Source organism: Falco naumanni, chromosome 19 (assembly GCF_017639655.2).
Source record: "Falco naumanni isolate bFalNau1 chromosome 19, bFalNau1.pat, whole genome shotgun sequence".
In the NCBI taxonomy this organism is placed as follows: domain Eukaryota; kingdom Metazoa; phylum Chordata; class Aves; order Falconiformes; family Falconidae; genus Falco; species Falco naumanni.
This window is the reverse complement of record NC_054072.1, coordinates 2,719,512-2,740,394: the sequence shown is the minus strand read 5'-3', so window position 1 is coordinate 2,740,394 and position 20,883 is coordinate 2,719,512. Positions and strand designations below refer to the sequence as shown.

At 48.5% G+C, this 20,883-nt stretch overlaps 1 protein-coding gene across 2 annotated transcripts in view; it reads left to right on the top strand.

Annotated features, from left to right (window-relative positions):
- DPYSL2 (dihydropyrimidinase like 2) overlaps window positions 1-20,883 on the top strand; it is a 55,631-nt gene that overhangs the window by 19,749 nt on the left and 14,999 nt on the right. For both annotated transcript variants that reach the window (XM_040618038.1, XM_040618039.1), the window contains 4 exons: window positions 15,264-15,428; window positions 16,536-16,597; window positions 17,740-17,820; window positions 18,727-18,795. In XM_040618038.1, the coding sequence (XP_040473972.1) occupies window positions 15,264-15,428; window positions 16,536-16,597; window positions 17,740-17,820; window positions 18,727-18,795 (377 nt within the window). The remainder of the gene's footprint in view (window positions 1-15,263; window positions 15,429-16,535; window positions 16,598-17,739; window positions 17,821-18,726; window positions 18,796-20,883) is intronic.

Genomic DNA, 20,883 nt, shown 5'->3' with positions numbered 1-20,883 from the left:
TGTATTATTTGTTTATGAATACCTTTACTCCCATCTGTTTTTCTCTTTTATACATAGGCCTCATTTTGGGCAAGAAAACAGGTTGGTTGGCTTTGTGCTTCGATTTGTTTCACGTTTTCATACAGGAGGGCGCTTTAAGGCTGTTTACTTTACAATCATTGTAGAGAAATATTTGTTTTATGTGCATTTTTCAGTGAAGTTAAAACTAGAGTCTTGGGTAGGTTTCTGTGGCTTGTTGGTTTTCTAAAAACTGTGGGTGAAATCCAGGCTTGGGTGAGGTAAACGGGGAGTTTTGTCGTTGGCCTCGGCGGTGCCAGGAGTTCACCCTTCATGCCTGGTTTGGTTTCAGTGAACTTTCTTTGCAGCTCGGATCAAATTCAGCGTTGTTCCTTTAATTCGCATGGCAAACGCATCCAAGGGAAGCAGACAGGAGTTCAAGTATGTAACCTATTGTTTCCCAGCCCTCTTCTCGTTTGCTTCCGTTCCCCTTTAAAGTAAATTAGTTTACTGCGGCATCGGAGAACCTGGCTCTCAACTGGCATCAAACGGAGCGGTCCCATTTTCTGCGTGGGAGCAGTGGAGATCTGTCCTGGTGGGGAGCAGGTCTGGCTCCCGTCCAGTGCTTCCCAACTTCATGCCCTGGTCAGCTGGGATGAGGGAGAGCGGCTGGCAGTGATCTGAACGAGCCCTTTTCTGCGCTGCGTCACCGACGCCCCCACGGTGCGCTCCATCCTTGCTTCCCTGCTGTCCTTGCTAGCCCTCCTCTAGGTTGCTTCACTTGGGGGTTAGGGCTGATTTCTTTAGCTGCTCGTTCCACGGAGGCCGTCTGAACAGGAATTCCAGCTATGACCCTTCTGTCTCTACCCTCTTCAGTGCCAAAGGCAAGGCTCCAGCTGACTTGGCTAACGTATGAAAAAAATACAGTTGGTTTTGTTGTGCGGAGCTGCTGAGAGGTGGGGTGATGGACCGTGATACGTTCTTCTGAAAGGGCAGTTTGCGTGATCCTTTCTCTCTCTGTCCCTGCCTTGAAACAGGCTCCGCTTGGGGACCTCAGCTGAGGACAAACAGCACTGCACGTGTTTGAAGGTAACGTTACGCTGGAAGAAACTTGGGTTGTCGCCCTTTTAAAATGTCAGAACGCAGTGTTTGGGCATGGAGTGGAAGGGGGGATTCCAGGATGATCTGCAGAAAAAACTTTGGAGAGGCTCCAGCTTGTTCAGCCTGGCTTCTCTCTAGGCTCCCCTGTATTCCATGGAAAGAGAGCAGCTTTTCCCGAGTTCAGGAAAAGGACTTTGTCTGAAGTTGCCCTTTACAAGACGCTCTTTCTCATCCATGGAGCCTGTGGAGCCACAGTTTTGTTGAGCTAAAGATGGTGTTTTTGAGCCCCTGTTGTCCCATTTTGATATAAATTGATGCCCTAGGATATAAAACGGTCCCTGGAGCTCTTGGAGACATCGCTGCAAAGAACGAGGTGGCCTCTCCAGGTGTAGCAATGGTTTGGTCGTCGTATTAACCGTGATGGGTAAAATCCCCGTCAGAAGCAGGGGTAGAACTCCCTGATTTCAGGAGCCTTTCTCTGCTCCCAGCTCTTCAGAGGGGATGAAGCTAAGCTGTGTCTATTTACTGGCTCTCTGATCCTCCGGTCTGTTTAATGTCCTGGTGAGAGCTGCATCCATCCCAGCCAACTCCCACACACATTTCAGCCCCCCCCCCCCTCCCGAAGATGGGGCTTCTTCCCGGGTATCTGCTGTCCTGGAGTGAAATCGCTTGCTGACATTGCCTGTGTTGACTCAGTCAACCACTGTTATAATCATAGAGAGAAATTACAGTGAGAGAAATTACAGCTCTTTCTGGCGTGGTGACTTGGAAGCCAGCTGCCTTTTGAACTTGACTAGCAGTTATTCTAATAACCCAGGGAGTGTACGCTGGGGATATGAGCCTTAGTATCTTGGGAGGCTCAGAAAACGCAGGGGAACTTCACACGGGCTGCAGTCTGCTTCCTAATGCTTTACCCTGCTAGTAAAGAGAGAGCTGGTGTGCAGGGTGGCAGGCGTTTTCAGGAGTGTGTTAGCTGCTCAGCCGCCGTCAGACTTGCAGCAAGCTGACACCGAGTCTCCAAGGTCATCCTGAAGATCACCGCCTTGCTCGAAGGAGGCGTTTGCAGTCTAGCCTGCTTCCTCACCTCTGGGTTTGTGAACTGAGCATCACCTGAGAGAATGGAGCCGCCTCAGCGGAGGTCAGAGCCTGGAGCTGCAGCAGCGTGAGCTTAGAGTAGGGTTTAGAAAAGGGGAAGGGCAAACTTTAGACCCACCAGTGAGGACTAGATGATAACCTACCCTACTGGGTGCTGCTGGTTTACATGACCAGGGTTAGTCCTATCCTGGTGGAGGGCAAGAGCCTAAATGACGGGCAGAGGAGGAGGAGGAGGGAAGCAGAGACGCAGGAGGAGGTGACAGCAGCGGTCATGCAGTAACTTGTGGCGGAGCTGGAAGGATCAAACCAAGCGTTTTGAGTCCAAGGGCAGTGACCACAGAGCTGCAGTGTCTCACCAAGTCTCTGCAGCTTTGTGTACACAGCGCTGCATTGTTCCGCAGACACCAGCCTGAATTCTGTTGCTTTTTGCACCCAGTAGCCGAGATGAAAGGGGAACTGTGCAGCTGGGGGCTGGCACTTCAGGCGGGCTGCGCTGGGGGGTGGGGGCTTGTTTCACTTTCCAGCAGCTGGCAGTGGTTCTTCCGCAGCAAAGAAATGTGTAATTCTCTGCAAATGCGATGAAAATGTCCGCTTGCTTCTGTAACACGTCTGTGGTGATTTATACAGGTGGAGGCTTCCTTGAACTCTAGAAATAATGGCAGTAGCACGCGGGAGCACCGAGTCCCTCCGGCCCTTTCCTCTCCCCAGCTCCCCTCGGTGCTTTTTATGCCCCCGCAGTGATTCACGCTAAATCTTGTTTGCTTCGCTGACTCCCAGCTTGCTGCTGGTGCGTTTGTCGCTTTCATTCAGAGCGGTCTTAAAATCATTAATGGGAAAGTCGGTCTGTAAACGGGGATGGGCACTCCCCCGTTGCGAGCCTACTCTTCTCAAGCTTTTAAACCCCTCTAAGTCCATTAGGCATCCCTGCCCGCGTGGGGTGCGCGGCTGCTGTGCGGGTGACAGCCTGCCTTGCCGGAGCCGGCTCCGCTTCCAGCCATCCCTGCGACGCTGGCTTTCTGCTGGATGGGATTCGCCTCTATTGTTCGGGTGGAGTTTCCAAAGGGGTCTCCTTGGAAGGGAATGAAACGGATCTGCCAAGCCCTTGGTGTCTCTTGCCAGTTAGCACAGAAGGAAACAGCTGGTGCGTCCTTAGCATACGTGGTGTGTTATTGTGTGTAATTTCCCCCCCCTCCCATTGGGCTGCAACTATTGTTTGTCATCTCTTTGCCGCTGAGTAGGTTCCTCTGAGGAACAGACGAGGACTTGAGGAGCTGTGTAGGTTTGCCTGAGGCTGCGTAGGAGGGCTGTGTGGTGCAAGGGTGTCGTTAACCCTGGCTGTCGGATACTCCGCCTGCTAGCTGGGCCACCTTTCCTTCTCGGTGCTGAAAGATGAAATCCGCGGCATTTGGGTTGTGAAGCCACCGCGGTCCAGCGCGCCTTGGTTTTAAGTCGGTCAGTTGCCTTTTCCCTGTTTTCCCATCTGCTTTCCCCGGAGCTGCTCTGGATCCTGGCCCTCGCTCCTCTCCCAGCCTTCTGCCTCTTTGACAACCCAGATTTTTTTTTTGAAGAGCAGGTGAGTGGCACCCTTGCTCCGTGTCTGTTGGGCCCCATTCTGCTCTGGACCCACTCGCCGCCCCGGATGGTCGGTGGAGGCTATCCCATGCGTGCTGGAGCCTAAAAGGTCTGGTTTAGTTAATAACAAACCAACTTTGAAATGGCAACACCACTGACAGCACAGCTGTCTCCCTGCAGAGGTGACCGACCTAGATTTTTCCATGCATCCAAAAAGTGGGATTTGGCACCCACCCAGGAGTAATAACCATAGTTGTTTGCTTATGTGATAGCGCTTAATACCTCATATTCCATATACTGGTTGGGATCAGTAGCGTTGCTTTCCCAGCGCGTGGAAAGTTTGTGTTCTTTCGTTTGAAGAGCTGCTTTTAAATGCTTTTCCTGCTTTTGCGTGCCCAACGCTCTCATCCCCAAGTCCCCTGCCTTATAGATGATAGGCAGGAGAGGTCAAGAGCTAAGGGGTATCACCGATGTGTTGTGTCTTACATCGCCCCTTAGATCAGCAGAAGATGCACGTGATGCTTGGAAGGGCGCAGGTATAAAGTGGGGTCCTCCAGCTAAAGCTTGTCTGCTGCAGGTGGAAAAGCAACCTTAGAAAAATGAAATACCGTTATCCACCTCTGTTAATGTAACATCACTAGCTGTCTGTGGTAGGTTTTCAGGGCACGTGTGTCGAACTTTTCTAGATAACCTGTCTTAATCACCTTCAAGCCGAGACAAGGTCTTAAAAGAAACAGCTGGAAATGGCGCCTCCAGCTCTTTTCTTGGCTTGTTTTTCCCAATCCGGTGAAAAATCCCTTGGCTTTTACCTTCCCGCGAGCTTGACTCAGCAGAAACACTCGTTGTCAGACAGGAACTTTTAACTTTCTGTGCTGGGAATTAGCTTTGCGTGTCAGGGAAAGGAAGCAAATGATGCTTGAAAGAAGTGATGGCTAAGATGAGATGCAGTATTTCTCACTTGGGATGGATTCGGGCGAGGGCTGTCTGTGGAGTGGAATTTGATGTCTTGGGTCAGCGGAGTCTTTTTCCATCTTTCCTTCAGCTGCTGTGCCTTCAGTTCATAGATCCCATTGTTTCGCAGAAACTGGATTTTTTTTTTTTTTTAAATCTTTCTGGTGAGAGGGAGAAATGTTTAAGGAATACAAATTAGCTCCTCCTGTCTAGCATACTTCAATCACGCTTATAAATTGCCAGTTGTTACCAACTTGGGGCTGTGCCTGCATCTTTGCATAACCCGAACTCCCATGGAAGCCGTGTGTGTTTAAGAGGAATGCAGCGATGGCCACTGAAGAGTTACAGCTTCTGGGAAGACTCTTTTCTTCCCTTGATACACTGCAGTTAGTGTTGGGACTACTTCTGTGACAATGGGGACATCGTTTAATTTCTCCATGCTACTTACTAGCTGTCCCTAACGGCGGGTGGCTTTCTTCCTGAGGAGTTGTAAGCTTTAATTCAAATTAGTGAAGTCCACCTGGACCCTCATAAGGACATAGTGATGATTTTTAGTAGAGCTGCCTGAGTGCCTGACGTGTGAAAGACTGGGTACCACCTAGCAATGAGAGAGTCCTTGTCCCTCGCCGCTGGGGTCCGTGCAGGCGCAGACACGCAGTCCCTGCAGCTCAGGATGCAGGCACTGCTCGCTGTAAGGATATGAATAAAAGGAAAAAAACTCGGTGGGAGGGAGAGACGAGGCGAGCCCTGTGTGCTTAAAGTGCTTTTGGCTTCCCGGAAAGCCGATTTTAAGTAATAGGAGGAACCGTTAGGCTTCAACGTGCAAATGTTAATGGGAAATCTCTCGGTGAGTTTTCAAAGCCCATCAGAAAGGGCCGTGCTTTTGGAAATTCCCCTTTCTGACTGCTGCTAGGGAATATTTTCACCAGATTGCTTTGTTCCTGAAAGCAGTTACATATGTGCAGTGTGTATATTTTTGGAATCTAGGAGAGACTCTGCGGCGTTTTACATATGAATGAAATTCCCTGGCATAGCCTGCAGGCAATGTGAGCTGGTAAAGGAGTTTCTTGGGAACGATCCTGTATTATTTATTGCACAGCTTTGCTTTTTGTGCAAAGGAGAAGGGGGAAGGTTCCCAAAGCGTAGCGCAGCAAGAGAGAGTGCAATCCGGTATTGCTTCAAACATCTCATTCCAGAAACGCCTGTCAGTTGATGGTACTTCCCAACAGACTTTCCTTTATTCCAGGTAAGATTTCTCAGCATTTGTATCGGTGTTCAAAGAGAAGAGTTCAGCTACTGGTGGGGCACAGAGTGCTTTTCAGACTGATGTGCAGAGACTCTATTCAGTGTGAATTGAAAAAGGGTTGTCAAGTCTTTGTAGCACAGCGGTAGCTGGAGAAAAATACAGATGTGCGGGATGTTCTTATGTGGAGCAGAATTAGGCCACAGTACCGAGATCAGAGTTTGCTTTTGCTTTGCGAAGCAGTTGGCCCTTTTGCTAGCAAATGTGCTATAGAAGGGGAAAACGGGAACTGTCTGGAAATGAGTCACGCCGAGCTGTCCCGCAGCGTGGATCCGGGCTGTTGACCAATTTGGCTTGTGTGTTTGAGGTGGGAAATAAAGTTGAGGTCCAGAACGTAAGAGTTGCCTGTAAAAAGCTTAGTGCGTGGGTAAAATAAAAGGCAGCATCTTCTAGGTACGACTTTTCCTAGGCAGTTTGCTGCAGGGGCCCTGGATTGGAAGAGCCACAGGCTTAGTGGCAACGAAGTGGCCAGGTGGGGTGGTACCCAGGAGCGCATCCTGTTCTACCTCAGACGTGGTGCTTTGCACCCCCAAACTTGGGGTTCTTCATGGGTCTGGGAAGGTACCAGGCTGCTGGAGAGGGCAGGCAGGGCTATTTCAGACCTGGAGGAAGGAAATTCGGCAGCTGGGGACTGTGTCACAGAGTTCTCTATTTAAACTAAGGATGATCTAGTTAGTACTTCCTTACAGGTTAATTATTACAGCAATCACAGTAGCTAATTTGCAGGCAATATTAGCCTTACAAAGCTGACAGAAAACTAGCACGTGGCCATGTGTGTTTAGAAAATGGACATGTGCAGGGTGAATGTGCTGCTTGACCTCTGCCCCGCAGGTTTGTTGGGAAATATTCTGCTGCACCTCCACATCGGATCCCACCACAGTTCTCTCTACGGACACATGGACATTTATATGGGTCTGATTCGGACCTTGCTTCCTTGTCCGTAGTTCTGTTCGACAGTCACGAGTGGTTTAACTGAGAACGGGATGGGGACTCTTAGTGTCTTACCAGAGGTGGAAATGGTGTGATGGTGGTGGATGAAAACCTCTTCCTCAAAACATGATGTCACGAGAAGAGGAAGTGTCTGGTCCTGGTCCAGCAAGGGAAGATGTTCCTATGGCAGATACACAGAGGGAAAGGACAGGTTCACTAAGCAGCTGCCCCCTGCCTTTTGCCTCAGAAGCTGTTTAAAAATAAAAAAAAAATAATTTAAAAAATGATTCTGTAGAATCATAACTCTTTGCATTTGGTTTATTTTGTCGGGGAAAAAACCTGAACTTTCTAATCCTGAAAACATAAAGCCCCCTCAGAACCATCACGAATTTCCACTGTCGTAACTCGGGTCCCGCAGTTGTGTTCCTCTTCATCTCCAACGCCCGCCTGAGACAACCACGGGCAGTGAAATGAAGCTGAGAAGCCAAAATCTGGTCTTGGCAACAGCGATGCAAATCCAGAATTGTTCCAGCATCCTGGCTAGTGGAAAAAGCCTGGCGGGCAGGGTCTATCTCCACTGACCTGAGAGGGACAGAACCGGCTTACGGCACTTGATCTTTTGTCCTCTTGCTTCTGATCAAACACTTGCCCCTTGGATGTGTTGTTACGGTTGTGTTTTGCCTTGCCTTGAAATCCAAGGCTGCAAACAGAGGTTTTCTCAATCCCTCAAGGTTCACAGACCCATTTATACGGGAGTCTTTGATGTCCCGTGTGCTTTTTTTTCATGGGCTTCAAGCGTGGAGTGTGCCTAAAAGAAAGAATAAATCTTGGAATCACTTAAATATCTCTTTTGAACTTGGCTCCCTCCTCCGCTATCGTGGTGACCTCCTGAGATACAAGCATAGCTTGGATGTGCGATAAACCTGTGCTGTAAAGAAATGGAGCCTTTTTTGATCTGATTTTAATATGTAGTCATTCCAGCTGTGGAAGAGGGTTATTAATTATTGTCGGGACATACAGACCCCTATTCTTTACATTTGTGTCCAGCTGGCATTAAGTTATTAGTCGCATTTTGGATCCAGTCCGCAAAAAAGACAAGTGAAATATCTGTATGACATCAGTAAGGGAATAACAGAACATTGCAGCCTGAAAATGTAATCGGTGGAGCACGGATATGTCTTAATTCTTCTGAGCCTGGTCCAGCTTCTGATTTCTCTGCATTGAGTCTAATAAAGTGGATCTAAACTGACAGAAAACAACCCACGGTGTCGTTTAGCCTGGCTTTTCTTCGGGTAGTTTGGCAGGCGCGTGTGAGCAGACGGTCCTTGTGCAGTTGTGTTCGCGTGATAAGTGCTGTTCTGTGCAGAGTTACTCTTCACATGAGTCTCTTTATTTCAGTATTTTCTTAGGGGGGGGGAAGGAAGAAACAGCAATGGAATAATCCGGGAATAAATCCCCACAAATATGCAAAACTAAAATCTGATAGCTGGATCCAGATTGTTGAGAAAATCCTTCGGTTTGACTTCTCCTTACCTTCAGGTCTGTCAGCTTAGGTACGTCAGGTCGAAGTGGTGACCTTTAAAGCGATCTTGTCGCTATCCTTTCTCGCCCTGGATCAAAACCGTGACCTGGAGTGTGGCTTAGAGGAGGAACTGGGTGTGAAATCAGAACGTAGGAGCTGTGAAGCTCTTTCAGGTTACGTGATTTGGGATTTTTGAGCTCAGAAGAAATGCTGAGGTCTCTTTTCTAGCCTAAATTGATGTGGAGCCGGTGGCTGTCGTTCAATACTTTGAGCAGAAGTCTTGTTGCTGGGAGGCTTGACTTCTGAAGAGCTTTATTACTGGGCCAGGCAGCTCGGTTTCTTGGCACGGAGGAGGGTCGTGGTATCTTCACGGGTAGCAGAAGGGACTGTGGTATTTTGCTAGCTGAGAGTTTGGACTCTCTGGATGAAATAAGGTCTGTGATTGTGGGATCATCTTCTCTGAAGCCTCTTGGCTTAGTTAAGGGCCTGACCTGCCATTCACGTATATTGATTTGATTCCACGGGCTTTCATAGCGTTACTCCCAGTTTACACCAGTGCCAGGAGAATACTGCTGCAGCCATAAACTAACAACAACTCCAGACTTCTAAGTAGGGAGCTGTGCAATTACCAGGGCTGAATTTAATTAAAACCTCCCAATAAAATGGCTTGTGACAGAACGTACAACTCAATAAATTCACCAGATTTCATCACATGCAGTTGCTGTGGAGATTAAGTAGTATTAAACAGGCAGATGTGTTTATAGTGATCAAGCTGCTATATAAAGTTTTGGGTCGGGGAGATCTGCCTGCTAACAGTCAAGCTTCAACGTTAAGGATTTTCACCTTATAAACTCCTTTTAAACAATAGGCACATTTAATGCTAGTAGGAGCAGGAAATAATGTGTAAAACTGCAGTTTATAATAGCAACTGGAAGCCTGCATACATGGTTTTATTACATACACTGTTTTTGTAACATCTGACCCTAATTCACGTTTATATTGTCCGTATCAAATAGTTCTGCTCTTTGCTGGGAGCGATGTTCATTAGCTGGAGACCGAGAAGTTTTCATGCGTGCTTTAGATGACATATAATTAAATGAGCTGAAAAAAACCCCTTTTACAGGGGAAAGCTGGAACCAAGAGCTATTAATAGAAACTCCAGGAAGGGGTTGTGAGCAAGCCAAAGGCCTGCTCAGATGAGGCAGGATGCAAAAAAGAAAAAAAAAAAAAAATCGACACACCACAATACCAGGAAGCTATAAAACCCATTAATCCCCACCCATGAGGACGTCCATCCAAAAAATAAAGTTTTGTTTTCAGGGCAAGGCTAATACCTCCATTCAGCTGTCCCACCGAAGCAGTATTTCTCTTGAGCTTAGCGAGGGGTCAAAAATATAAAGGCATGGCTCTTAAACTGCATTTTTTTGAGAGCCTTCAAGTGCCAGAGAAAGATGATACGGGCTTTTTGATGGCTCAATCTCAAAGCATCCTGCAGGCTGTTGGTTAAATTCCCCGGTCTTCTGTGTGTGATCCCCCATGCCCACACGGAAGAGCTTCCTCCGTTCTCCAGCTGGGTCCTTGGTCAGAGCTGCCGATACCCATCCCCCTGCTTCGGGAAAGCTCTGAAGGACCAGAAAGCCACAGCGTATCCAGGCTTGGTGAAGGAAGCCAGGCTGCGATGCAGCGTTTCAGAAAGCCCCTGTTCGGAGCTGAGATCGGCACCATTGCAAGCGTGCTGCGCAGCTAGCGGGTTGGCGCGGTGTTGGAGAAAGGGAGACGACACAGCAGCTGCACGAAGAGCAAAGGTACGGTTAAATCCAGCCTTTCATATGCGCACTGACCAGCGGTGCGATGAAACGCTAGTTTCATCTTTAGTTCATCTTTACAAACTGATGCTGTCACTTCTCCTACCCGACTTAGATTTTTTTATTTTTTTCCATGCTGATGTTAAAACAGTACCACTTTGTTTTCCCCGTGCTTGGAAAGTTCCCTTTAAATCAAATCCTCTTGTAAGTTTTCGCCTTCCCCTTTCGTTTAGCACCCCCGATTATTTTCACACCGATTATTTTCCCCTTTCAATTACCTACCCGATGCCCCGGTGGCTGTTCCCTCTCCCCCGCAGCATCCAACCCTTTCGGCTCGTGGGATGCAGGACGTTTCAGCTTGGCTGGGTGCCAGCCCTGGTATATTAAAGCCACACAGATAAGCTAACAGTGGTTGGGTGGTGTTGTCTCACTTCAGCTTATTGTCTGCCTTTAATCTTGAGCCGATTAATCTGTCCAAGGAGGAGCCGAAGGATCATGAGCGAGACGGGCAGGAAAACAGCGCTGGGTGATGGGTGGGTGGGAGCTGAAATACTGGGAAGTAAGAGCAGATGCGCCTTGTCAGCGCAGTGTGGACCTGGGCGTAATGACGGGAGAGCAAAGCCAGGCGCATCGGCGAGGTAATTAAGAGTCTTAGTGATTGTGGCTGGAGGAGCCGTGGCACGTGGGTACGCAGGTGCTCACGTCCCACCGCCTTCCAAAGGGAGGCGAGCGCTCGGTTTGTCCGGGAAAAAGATAAACAGACCATCCAGCGATTTTGGAATCTTGTCAGTAAGTTTACCAAGGGGAAAAAATGAGATGATCCGTAAAATACAAAATCCTTCTTAAATTTTATTTTATTTTATTATTATCTTTTTTTTAAAAGCAGTTACTTTTTGCTGATGTAAACAGGCTTGCTTGCTTCTAAGCCACAGGCTGTTGTATTTTGGATTCTGCATCTCAGAAGGTTAAAGGATAAATCTGCTGAATGTTTTTCTGTTCGTAGCTGAGAAACCACTGTAATCCTAACCTTGGCTTCGCCATGTAACTTGCTGAGAGTGTATGTTAAATAAAGAAAAATGGTAGAGTTAGGCTTGAAATTCACTCTGATTCAGGGAGCTGCTACGAGGACCGCAAGCTATTTAGTTCCTCCTTTGAAGGTTTCAGACTGATGAAGTGATATTGAAACAATCTTTTCCTTTTCTCTCTCCTTTTTTTTTTTTTTTTTTTTTTTTTCCCCCTCTTCATTTTGTTTCTGTTTTTGGAGCAAGCTTTGAGCTTCAATTGAGCTGGCAACTTCCTTTTCAGACCTCAGCAGCCGACATGGTTTCTGCAGCAATAACAACAGGAAGAAAACATCTGGGCTTTGACGGACGGGAGAGATCAAGGCTGTAGTGGTCTAGAGAATAAAGGGTGACAACAGTCCGCGCTGCAACAGTTTGTCTTGAGCGTGTCCTGCAGGCGTGAGGCCATTCCAGCGGCTGCAGGAACAAAACGTTCCTGGTTTCCGAGAGGAAGGAGTGAAAGATGGGGCAGTAAGCTGTTAGGTTCCCCCGAGGGAAGGGGTTCAGTGAGGTCAGGACATCACACTGCTTTTCTCATGGGAAACCTCCGGGGAAATCTCCGTGGTGGGGTTTGCTGCGTGCTCCGGTGCGTCAGAAGACCTTGTGTCCGTGGTCCTGTGGCGGATCGTACCCAAGGGTCATCTTGGGAACCTGGGGTTGTGGGAATGCAGCGGATGGAGCTTTCATCAGCTCCTTTGCACTGCTCTGAAGCACAGGGACCCTAAAGAAAAACTTTGTTTTAGGCTGCACTCTTGAGCTGTGCTGAGGACTTGAAGGAGAGCTTCCTTGGAGCTGCACGTGGGCGACTCCTCCCCATACTAAGAGGAAGAAGTAGTTGTAACGCTCAACTCTTGTAACAGCAGGCAAGGAATCAGGCTTGACACTTCTCCTTTGAAGGATCTAGGCTCGTTCTTACTTACTTGGGCTTCCAGAAAGCCCAGCCCTAGCACGTAGGGATGATCTTGCAATGTTGCTGACCCCTTCCATTGTAACAAGGGTTGGTGAAGTTGGGGGGACATTAGTATTTGTGTCTGAATTACCTCTGGCCTAGCACCGAGGGTTACATCCACCTTGCTCGTGTCTCATGTGCAGCATCTTCTGCTCACCTGTGGCAACACGCTGCCTTCCTGCTGCAGGGTGCTGTGCACCAGGTGTAGCCTCCAGCCCCCTGTCCGGCAGCGTCCCTGTCATTGTCATTGTCCCATGGTATGTTCTATCCCACTGCTCCTTCCCTGAGTCTCTTTGGACTAGTTAAATCACAGGCTTTGGAAGGCTGGTGACTTACCTTGTGCATTCAGGCTGCATAATTGCCGCCTTCTTGCACGTGAGTATAACAAAGTGGTTATAGTTGCCTGGTAGAAGGCTGCTAGGGAAACAAACTGTGCTCTGTTTTGGTGGGGATGATGGGTGGTTTGGCTGTTGGTGAGCTCAGGGGAGCTGCTGCGAGATGTGTTGGCAGTGCAGCTTCCATATGAGAGATTCTGAATCCCCAGAGCTGACTTTCATGCACATATGCACCACTGCCTCCATCCCTTATCCTTATTGCAACCAGCTGTGGTCTGACTTCGTCCGAGATCTGACAGAGCTCCCTTACCCCCTCTCCCACTCCCTCTGCAAACTCCCATTAGTCATACTTGGGCAGTGCATGAAATAAGATGGTGATAAAGCTCTGATCCTAGACACCAGAGTCATTCCTAGGGGCTCCGTGCTGGGCTGTGAAGACTCCACTGTGTTAACCCCTTGGTGCCTGCAGGCAGAGTTTCCTGTTGTCCGTAAGCCACGTATCATCTTGGGGTTGGTACAGCTCTCGGGGCACCTTCTGTCTTCAGTAGAGATGGACCTATTGCTGTGACATGTTGGAGATTAAATGGGCTTTTTTTGGCTTTTTAATGAGTCAGTGGGCTGAGGAAGACAGCTCTGGCGTTAAGGCACCGGCCATTTTTCTCTGTCCTCCATGGGTAACGCAGAGAGAATGTTACTTTGCTCCTTGTTGTCCGTAAAGATTAACTTTGGCAGAGTGACAGAGGGCTACGTAGTGGCCAAGAAACAATTCAGTCTGGAAGTTAGTGGAAGGTTTCTGACCACTGGGGAGGAGGAGATCATGGAACAGAGATTGGATGATTTTTTTTTTTTTTAAAAAAAAAACAGGACAGTTTATTTTCTGGTTAAATTTGGGTTGGTTTTCCTGAGACTGGTGAAAAGCACATCCTTGATCTGTTGCGCAGTCACTAGCCAAATTTCAGAGCTTTCACTCATAGCAGAGATGTCTCTGATGGGCAGGATGCTGCTGCCTGGGCAGACAAAGACCACCAGCCACTCGTGAACCCCTAAAGCCACTGCTGATCAAAGCTGCAGCTGTACCAGGAAAGAACTGTGTGTCACATCCTTTGATTTGCAGGCTAGCACGATGCTTCGAGGGGCAATCACAAACCTTTTGGAAAAGCACAGATATTTTTTGCTAGCTGTCACGCAGTCCCCTTTGCAAAAGGGGGAGAGGGTGGGCAGAACTTCGCGGGAAGGATGGTTGTTTTGGGTGATGCTCTCGGCTTCCTGCGGTGTTTGTGCATCTGGGATGTTGGAGGTGTCATTGACCAACTTGGGTGGCTGATGCTCGTGGGTCGTTCAGGAGAGCTGTACTGCTTTTGCAGCAGGTTGAGAGCTCCCGGTGTAAATCCAGTTCTTGAGGCAGTGCAAAACCAGTAAATCTGGGCTGACGTGCCTGTGTGGGGGTGAAGCAAAGCTTTGTACTTCACCGAGAGCAAGTAGGGCTCAAGGACTTTGTCTCTTACCCCAGTTGTGATTTAGAGCCGACTGCAGGGCTGATGGCAGCCCAGATACTCACCGCTCAAGTTAAAAATAAACTGCTTGTAGTCCTCTGCTGATTAATTGAAGCAACTTGATATTTTTTGGTGTGATTTGATGTAAAATGAAGCCAGGGTGTTCTCCTCCTCCCCAGTGGCGTCTGCCCAGTTTCTGACCCCAGAAGTCCCTCAGGCTTTTCCTACCCTCTCGGCAGCAGTTCAGTTTCTGGGATGCTGGCTGGCTTCTTCTATTTCACTGTGTCAAGTGAAGATCTTGGAGATCCCATGTGTTCTAGTAAAAATCTGAATGCTGTTCAGATTACTGGGAGGAACACTAAACCTTCAGATCCAAATCTCTGGTTGTCCTTTGAGGCCGTTGTGCATCTGTAGCACTGGTGCAGTATGCTGTAGCTGCCTACGAGCCACGGACCTAACGTGGTTAAGCTGGACGGGGGATCAGCCTGAGCAGATGCCTGAGGCAGGCTGGACCATCTTGCTGTCTGGAGGTGTCTCTCCAGCCACAACAGGCTGTTCAGCTTTTTCCAGTCCTCACTTGTACGTTGTCTCTGGAAGATGCTCTTGGTTGGGATGTTACAGCACAAAGCAGCTCTGATCCATGCACGGAGTCTTTGGTTGCCGCTGTGTACGTACCCGAGCTAATACATCTTTGCACACCTTTTTTGAGCGTGTCCAGAGGCACAGACAAAGAGCTTGAACGTGAGGTGCTGAGCGCTGAAAGCTGCTGAGTGATGCTCGCCGGGATCTTGTCTGTGTCATTGTTTATTTGTCAGCAAACAGGGGAGCGGCGTTTGTAGAGCTCTCTGCAGCGGTTCGTGTTTGCTGCCCTCGGAGTGTCATTTGCTCCATTCACAAACTATTTTGGCGAACAGGCTGCACTCATTGAACTGTTTCCTTCAGCCTCTGCTGCGTGATCAGCTTTTTGGCTGCGTTTTCAGATGTGGGGCTTTAGAAACCAGGTGAACTGGTTAAATCAAACTCAAATATTTTAAGAGGAAGGGGGTGGCTTGTGTTTGCAGTGGCTTCTGCAAAGCACATGCTCCGTCTTGGGCATCCAGGGAAGTTACCGCACCAGGCACTTACCGACGCTTTGCTTGTCTTTCCCAGTTGATCACGTGGTTCCTGAGCCAGGGACCAGTTTGCTGACTGCATTCGACCAGTGGCGAGAATGGGCAGACAGCAAATCCTGCTGCGACTACTCTCTGCATGTGGATATCACCGAGTGGCATAAAGGTGTCCAGGAGGAGATGGAAACTCTGGTTAAAGATCATGGTAAGTTCAGGGAAGCTTTTCCCCTCCTTATTTTTTTAGGACTGGCTCCACTGTTTTTTTAGGACCTGGCTCTTGTGAAATATTTCTGTCTCACCTCCCAGCGAAGCTGGTTTTGGTCTTGACATTACCTTGGCCCATTCTGGCTTCTTGCGAAGGTTTGTGCGGTCACTGTTGTGGGGGGCTAGGGGGGCTGGCAGGCGCTGGTGTCGCTGCAGTGGGGTAGGTGGGCAAGTGCTGATTCTGCACCGTGAACCTCTTGGCGCTGCCATGCAGAGGGGCACCTGTGTTCAGTGGAGAGCCTTCGATTTTCATTAGTGCAGGTAGGTGATAGCCTCAGCCGTTAAACCGTTTTAAACAAGGGAAGAATCGGGCCCAGAAGGAACAATCCAGCACTGGTTGCTAAAAGCGGAGAAGGGCTGAATAAAATGACCTCATAGGTTTTTCCCCTTATTAATTTCCTTGACGTTTCATCCTTAGGCTAGAGTAATTTTCCATCCTGTTTGTAGTTTAAACAAACCTTTTACATCCTAATGAGTGCTTTCCCACACGTGCTGGGCAAGGGCTTTTACTGGTTCAGAAGGGAGGAGAGGGAAAGCCAGCTTAGGAGCCCCCCCGTCTCGGTCAGTGTGAACGCGGTGGAGGGGGGCATGCTTACCGACACCGACTTCCCATTGCTCTGGCGGTGAGTCTGCTTTTGTGAGTGATGCTTTTTGCTTATATTTTTGTACTCAGCCTCCTGCGGGGCTGAATCCACAGAAGTATTCTTTATTTCAATTTTAAGTGGAAGCCTAGGGGTTTAGCTGTCCCCACAGCTGGAGCGCAGGCTGCTCTCTTCTCATCAGTCCCGTTAGTAAATGCCACATGGCTGAGGAGATCCTGGCTTTACGCTGGGATCTGTTGCAACCGCGTGTGTCTGTGCGTGCGCACGTGTGTGTACGCCTTTCACAACAGATTAAAGTAATTTATTTGTCTGCCCATCATTACTGCTTGCCGGGGGGCTGGTTGAGGGGGGTGTCTTCTCTCCGCGAGGTGCGGTGTGTCTCGTAGTTTTATCTGTGCGTGCAATTTGTACGTCAAAGATTAATTCTTTTGCCGTCTTTCTGCCAGGTGTGAACTCCTTCTTGGTTTACATGGCTTTCAAAGATCGCTTTCAGCTGACTGATTCTCAGGTAGGAAGAGTTGACGTTCACGTGGTTGTCACTGCAAGCTGTGCTTCAGTCACCTGTAAAGGTTTGAATTCAGTACACTGGGATCTGACGTTTTCTTCTGGTTTCCATCTCTAGATGCGTAACAGTACCTAAGATTTGTGACTGTACACAGAGCCCTGGTTTGAAGACTTTATTTTTTTAAATAGCCAACACCAAACCCTGAAAGGCTTGGCTGGGGAATGCGGTGGCAAAGCCCTCATTTTGAGATATCTAAGGTTTTATTCTGGCTCCTTTGGTGTGGCAGCAGTGGCCGTTGTATAAATTGCTGCTTTATGCCTAGGCGCAGGGCGGGATGGTGAGATCTCTGGCGTAACTGTCTGATCTGAAGCTGATCCTGGTCCAGCAGTTGGTTTCTGGCTTTAATGTTACAGTCCCTGGGACTTTAAAAAGGAATTCCCCTCCTGTGTGCTGCTCTGGTGGATAAGTTTGGGTACATTTAGTAGTTGAGACGGGCAGTTTATATTTCTAAACGTGGTGGGAGGAGAGGAATGCCTGGGAGTCATTTGGAACGGTGTAGGAGGCAGTGGCATATGCCAGTTATCTCTAATGACTCTGGTAAGCATTTTAATGAGTGACCGTTGACGAAGCTGGTGTCAGTTGTGGGTTACTCAACCTCAGCCCAAACTCAAACTGGTTGCTGGAGTGGGAAATCACACTGCTCGTATCCCAGGCAGCGAGAGGGGTGGGTGCAGGTTCCCTGGGAAAATCAGTGTAAGGGTTTTTTTTTTTCATGCCAGGCACCAGTAAATGAAGGCGTGAAACAGGTACAGCTGTGTGGGCTCTTTAAAATCCATCCAGGTGCAGGCCTGTGCCATTGCTGTTTCTTCCTCCAGTGTGGAAAATACACCAGACCTGGCTTTTGAGCAGTGCTTTTTGCTGTATCAGTAGTATCCGACTGTGCAGGCTGGGAAATTCTGTTATAGGCAGGAAAACGGATCGTAGTTACCCAGCAAACCACATCTTGTATTTCCTCATGCTCCTCTCTGTCTTTTCCGTTCTGCAAAATTCTGTATGCTGAAGGAATCTGGAGTAGTGTACATTTTATAATCGGTGCATACCTGAGCGTACACTCAGGGTATATCAAAATATTTTCTGTCTTCCAGATATACGAGGTCCTGAGTGTAATCCGGGATGTTGGTGCGACAGCTCAAGTGCATGCTGAGAATGGTGACATCATTGCTGAGGTATGTTAATATTTATTCTGTGGATTATTAACTTCAAAATGATGGGAGGAATTCGAACTCTTTATTCCTTCTTTGCAAACAGCAAGTCACCCAGGCTTTTAAAAGCACGGCGTAGCTGTATCAAGGATGCTAGCAGAGCTGTACATCAAATCTTACCCCCTCCGTTGCCACTGATAAAGCAGATTTTTGTGGCAGCTTTCAGTTCGTGGTGGATATCAGCCGTCTCTGCCTTTTTCCCCATAAGTGAAAGTCTCTGTCTGGGTGGGACTGTTGCCGTGTACAATAAAATGTTCTGCAATACCAAAGACCAGGGGAGTGGGAAGGGAGATGGCTTCATACAGTACCTGGGATGCTGATGTTTGGGATCTGTTCATCCCTTGAACAGCTACAAAGAGGAAACGTTAATGTATTTGGATTTAATCTGATCTCTGGCTCATTCTATACATTGTCTCAGGCATGTAAACTTGGCGTTGCAGAGGGTTTCTGTGCTGTGTGACTGGGGCAGAGCCCACCTGGGTCTTCGAGCCCAGTTGCCTGTAGTTGCAGGATGGTTTTTCCATGAGATACCGTTTTGCCATATCTTAAAGATTATTTTATAGACGCAAATGAGTAGTGAAAGCTGCGGGGCTATGAACCCAGTGTGAAGCATATCAAAATAAAAGGTTTCCCTGACCTCCTGTGAACAAATCAGCAAGGGTTTTGTGAGCTCTGGTTATTCTCAGCGAGGGAGGTTGGACAGGAGTCGGGTTGTAAGGCCCTTAAGTAAAGCCCCGTGTGATTATTAGCTAGTGCAGACGCTTAGCATCTCACTTGCACCTCTTTCAAACAGCTGTGTTTGCTGCAAGAAGAAATGCGTGTTGCTCTAAATCTTTTCCCTGCTCTTTTTTTTTTTCCTCTCTGCCTTAGGAGCAGCAAAGGATCCTGGAGCTGGGGATCACAGGCCCTGAAGGGCATGTGTTGAGCAGACCTGAAGAGGTGAGGACTTCACTGCCTTTGCATTTATTCCCCCAAGTTATAACATTTCTGCGTTGCCAGCAAGTACTTCATAGTGGGATGAATGCGGCTGGAAACTATTTCATCCTGGCTGTAAACATTACTGCTGCGTGGGGTAAGGGAAGAGGCTAAGATACTTCTAGGGATGAACTAGTAACTAGTCCCTTCTAGAGACTAACTGCTGTGGGCACTTACGAGGAACTGAGGAGCCCCCTCAGTACTTCTGTACTGGAGAAGGAGACATCTCCAGGGAGTAATTCAGCCGAAAAATTGATTGACCCTCTGGAAAAGCTCATCTGTTAATTACTGGGTATAGTCTATAAAGGCTCTGCTCACACGTGAGGTATTTAAAGTGAGGTGAGATGTGTTTGAACCACAGAGCCCACGGTAAACGCTGAAGACAGAGAGGTGTTGGTACCTAGCCCATCATCACTTCAAGCCCTTTGATAGCCCAGACTGGAATCCTACATCAGATGTAGAAAATGTTGAACCTGAAGCAGAGGTAGAGGACAGGTCTACCTGAATCACCAGTTCCTTGGTTCAGCCACTGCACAGGAACACTCCTAAGACAGAGTCCCTGAAGAAATAAGTGTTGTGATTGATGATGTTGGTCTTTGCAGAGCTAGACCCTGAAGTTCTTGTAGTTTCCCATCGCTTTCAGTCGAGTTTTGCGTCAGGACTTCAGAATTTGGGTGTATGTAGGCAGGATTCTGCCACTGACTGCCCTAGATCCCATCTCTTGGGCTTCTCCCTTGTCAAGATTTCCCCTGAATCAGCAGGGAATGTTAATACATGCGCAAATCCTGACATTCTTGGCCACTCGCATAGCTTCCATTACCTTGATATTTGATTGTTTGATGAATGTTTGACTGATGGGGGATTTTCCCAGCAAGGGACTAAGTCGCTTGCTGAAGGCAGGGTTTGTACTGGAGATGGGACCTAATTCCCACATCTTACCCAGCCCTTTAACACAGATAACCTCCGTACGTCCCCACTGGTTCCTCAGGCACCCCAGTCCCTCTCACTTCGGTCTCGAAAATAAATCTCAAGAGTGAGAAATAGCCTTAAACCCGTATTTTTCAGGCTGGTTCCCGTTGCATTCTTGGTTTCCAGTCTTTCAGTATCTCGAAGCTGGACACCTCGCCGCGGCATCCTGGGTTCGTGAAGTCCGTCTGTTGTGTACAAGCAGTTCTTTTTGTTCCTCCCAAGATAGTGGGGCTTTGCTGACTGCCAGATGTGGCAGCTGGAGGCTGGGTGTGTGAGATCATCCACACGTGCCCCTCATGCTCCCTCTCTATTTCCTCCCCTTGGTTCAGACAAGCAGCATCCAGAGACGTTTCAGTAGGAATATAAATCATTCAGTTACTTCATGCAGAAAGGGGTGGAAAAAAAAAACAAACCCAACAAATGGTCGACTTGGGCAGTATGTGAATCCTCACAGAATTAGTGTTTGGCTCTGGGAGCTGGGATTTTGTGCTTCCTGAAAGTTGTGAGCAAACACATGCACTGAGCTTTCCACCCACCCACCCCTGCATATATATATATATTTTTTAAAACATATTTTTTGGCTTGCATCAGGAGAGTGGGAACAGATGCTGACATGACACTTGGGGCTCATCTGTGGAGCACCCCTAAACTTCTGTTGACTTCAAAGGCAGGTTGCTCCTTACCTTAAAGGATCCGGCCATCAAACTAGCCAAGTCTTGCCTGGCTACTTCAGAGCTTGTCCGTAGCGGAGCAGGAGCGTTGTAAGTGTGAACGGTGTGGTTCCCTGGCTCGGTGGGTTTGTCACAGCTGTGCAGGCGTGTGGTGTTCCTCGGTGCAGCAGGGAAGGCTGCCTGAGCCCTCGTGGCTGCCACGAGAGGATCAGTAAAGCCTCTCCCCGGCGTCACCGGGCAGCCCCCGTGCAGCTGAACCCAGCTGTGCTGTCTGCCCAGAGTGGGAGCCTTTGGTCCAAAATTCTCCTCCTTGAGAGTCCTAGGAAACAGAGCAGGAAAACGATGTCATCTGGTTCCCTCCCCTCCTTTTCTCCAGCGTGGGGGTAACTTTGTCTTTTTAAAAACACAGAAC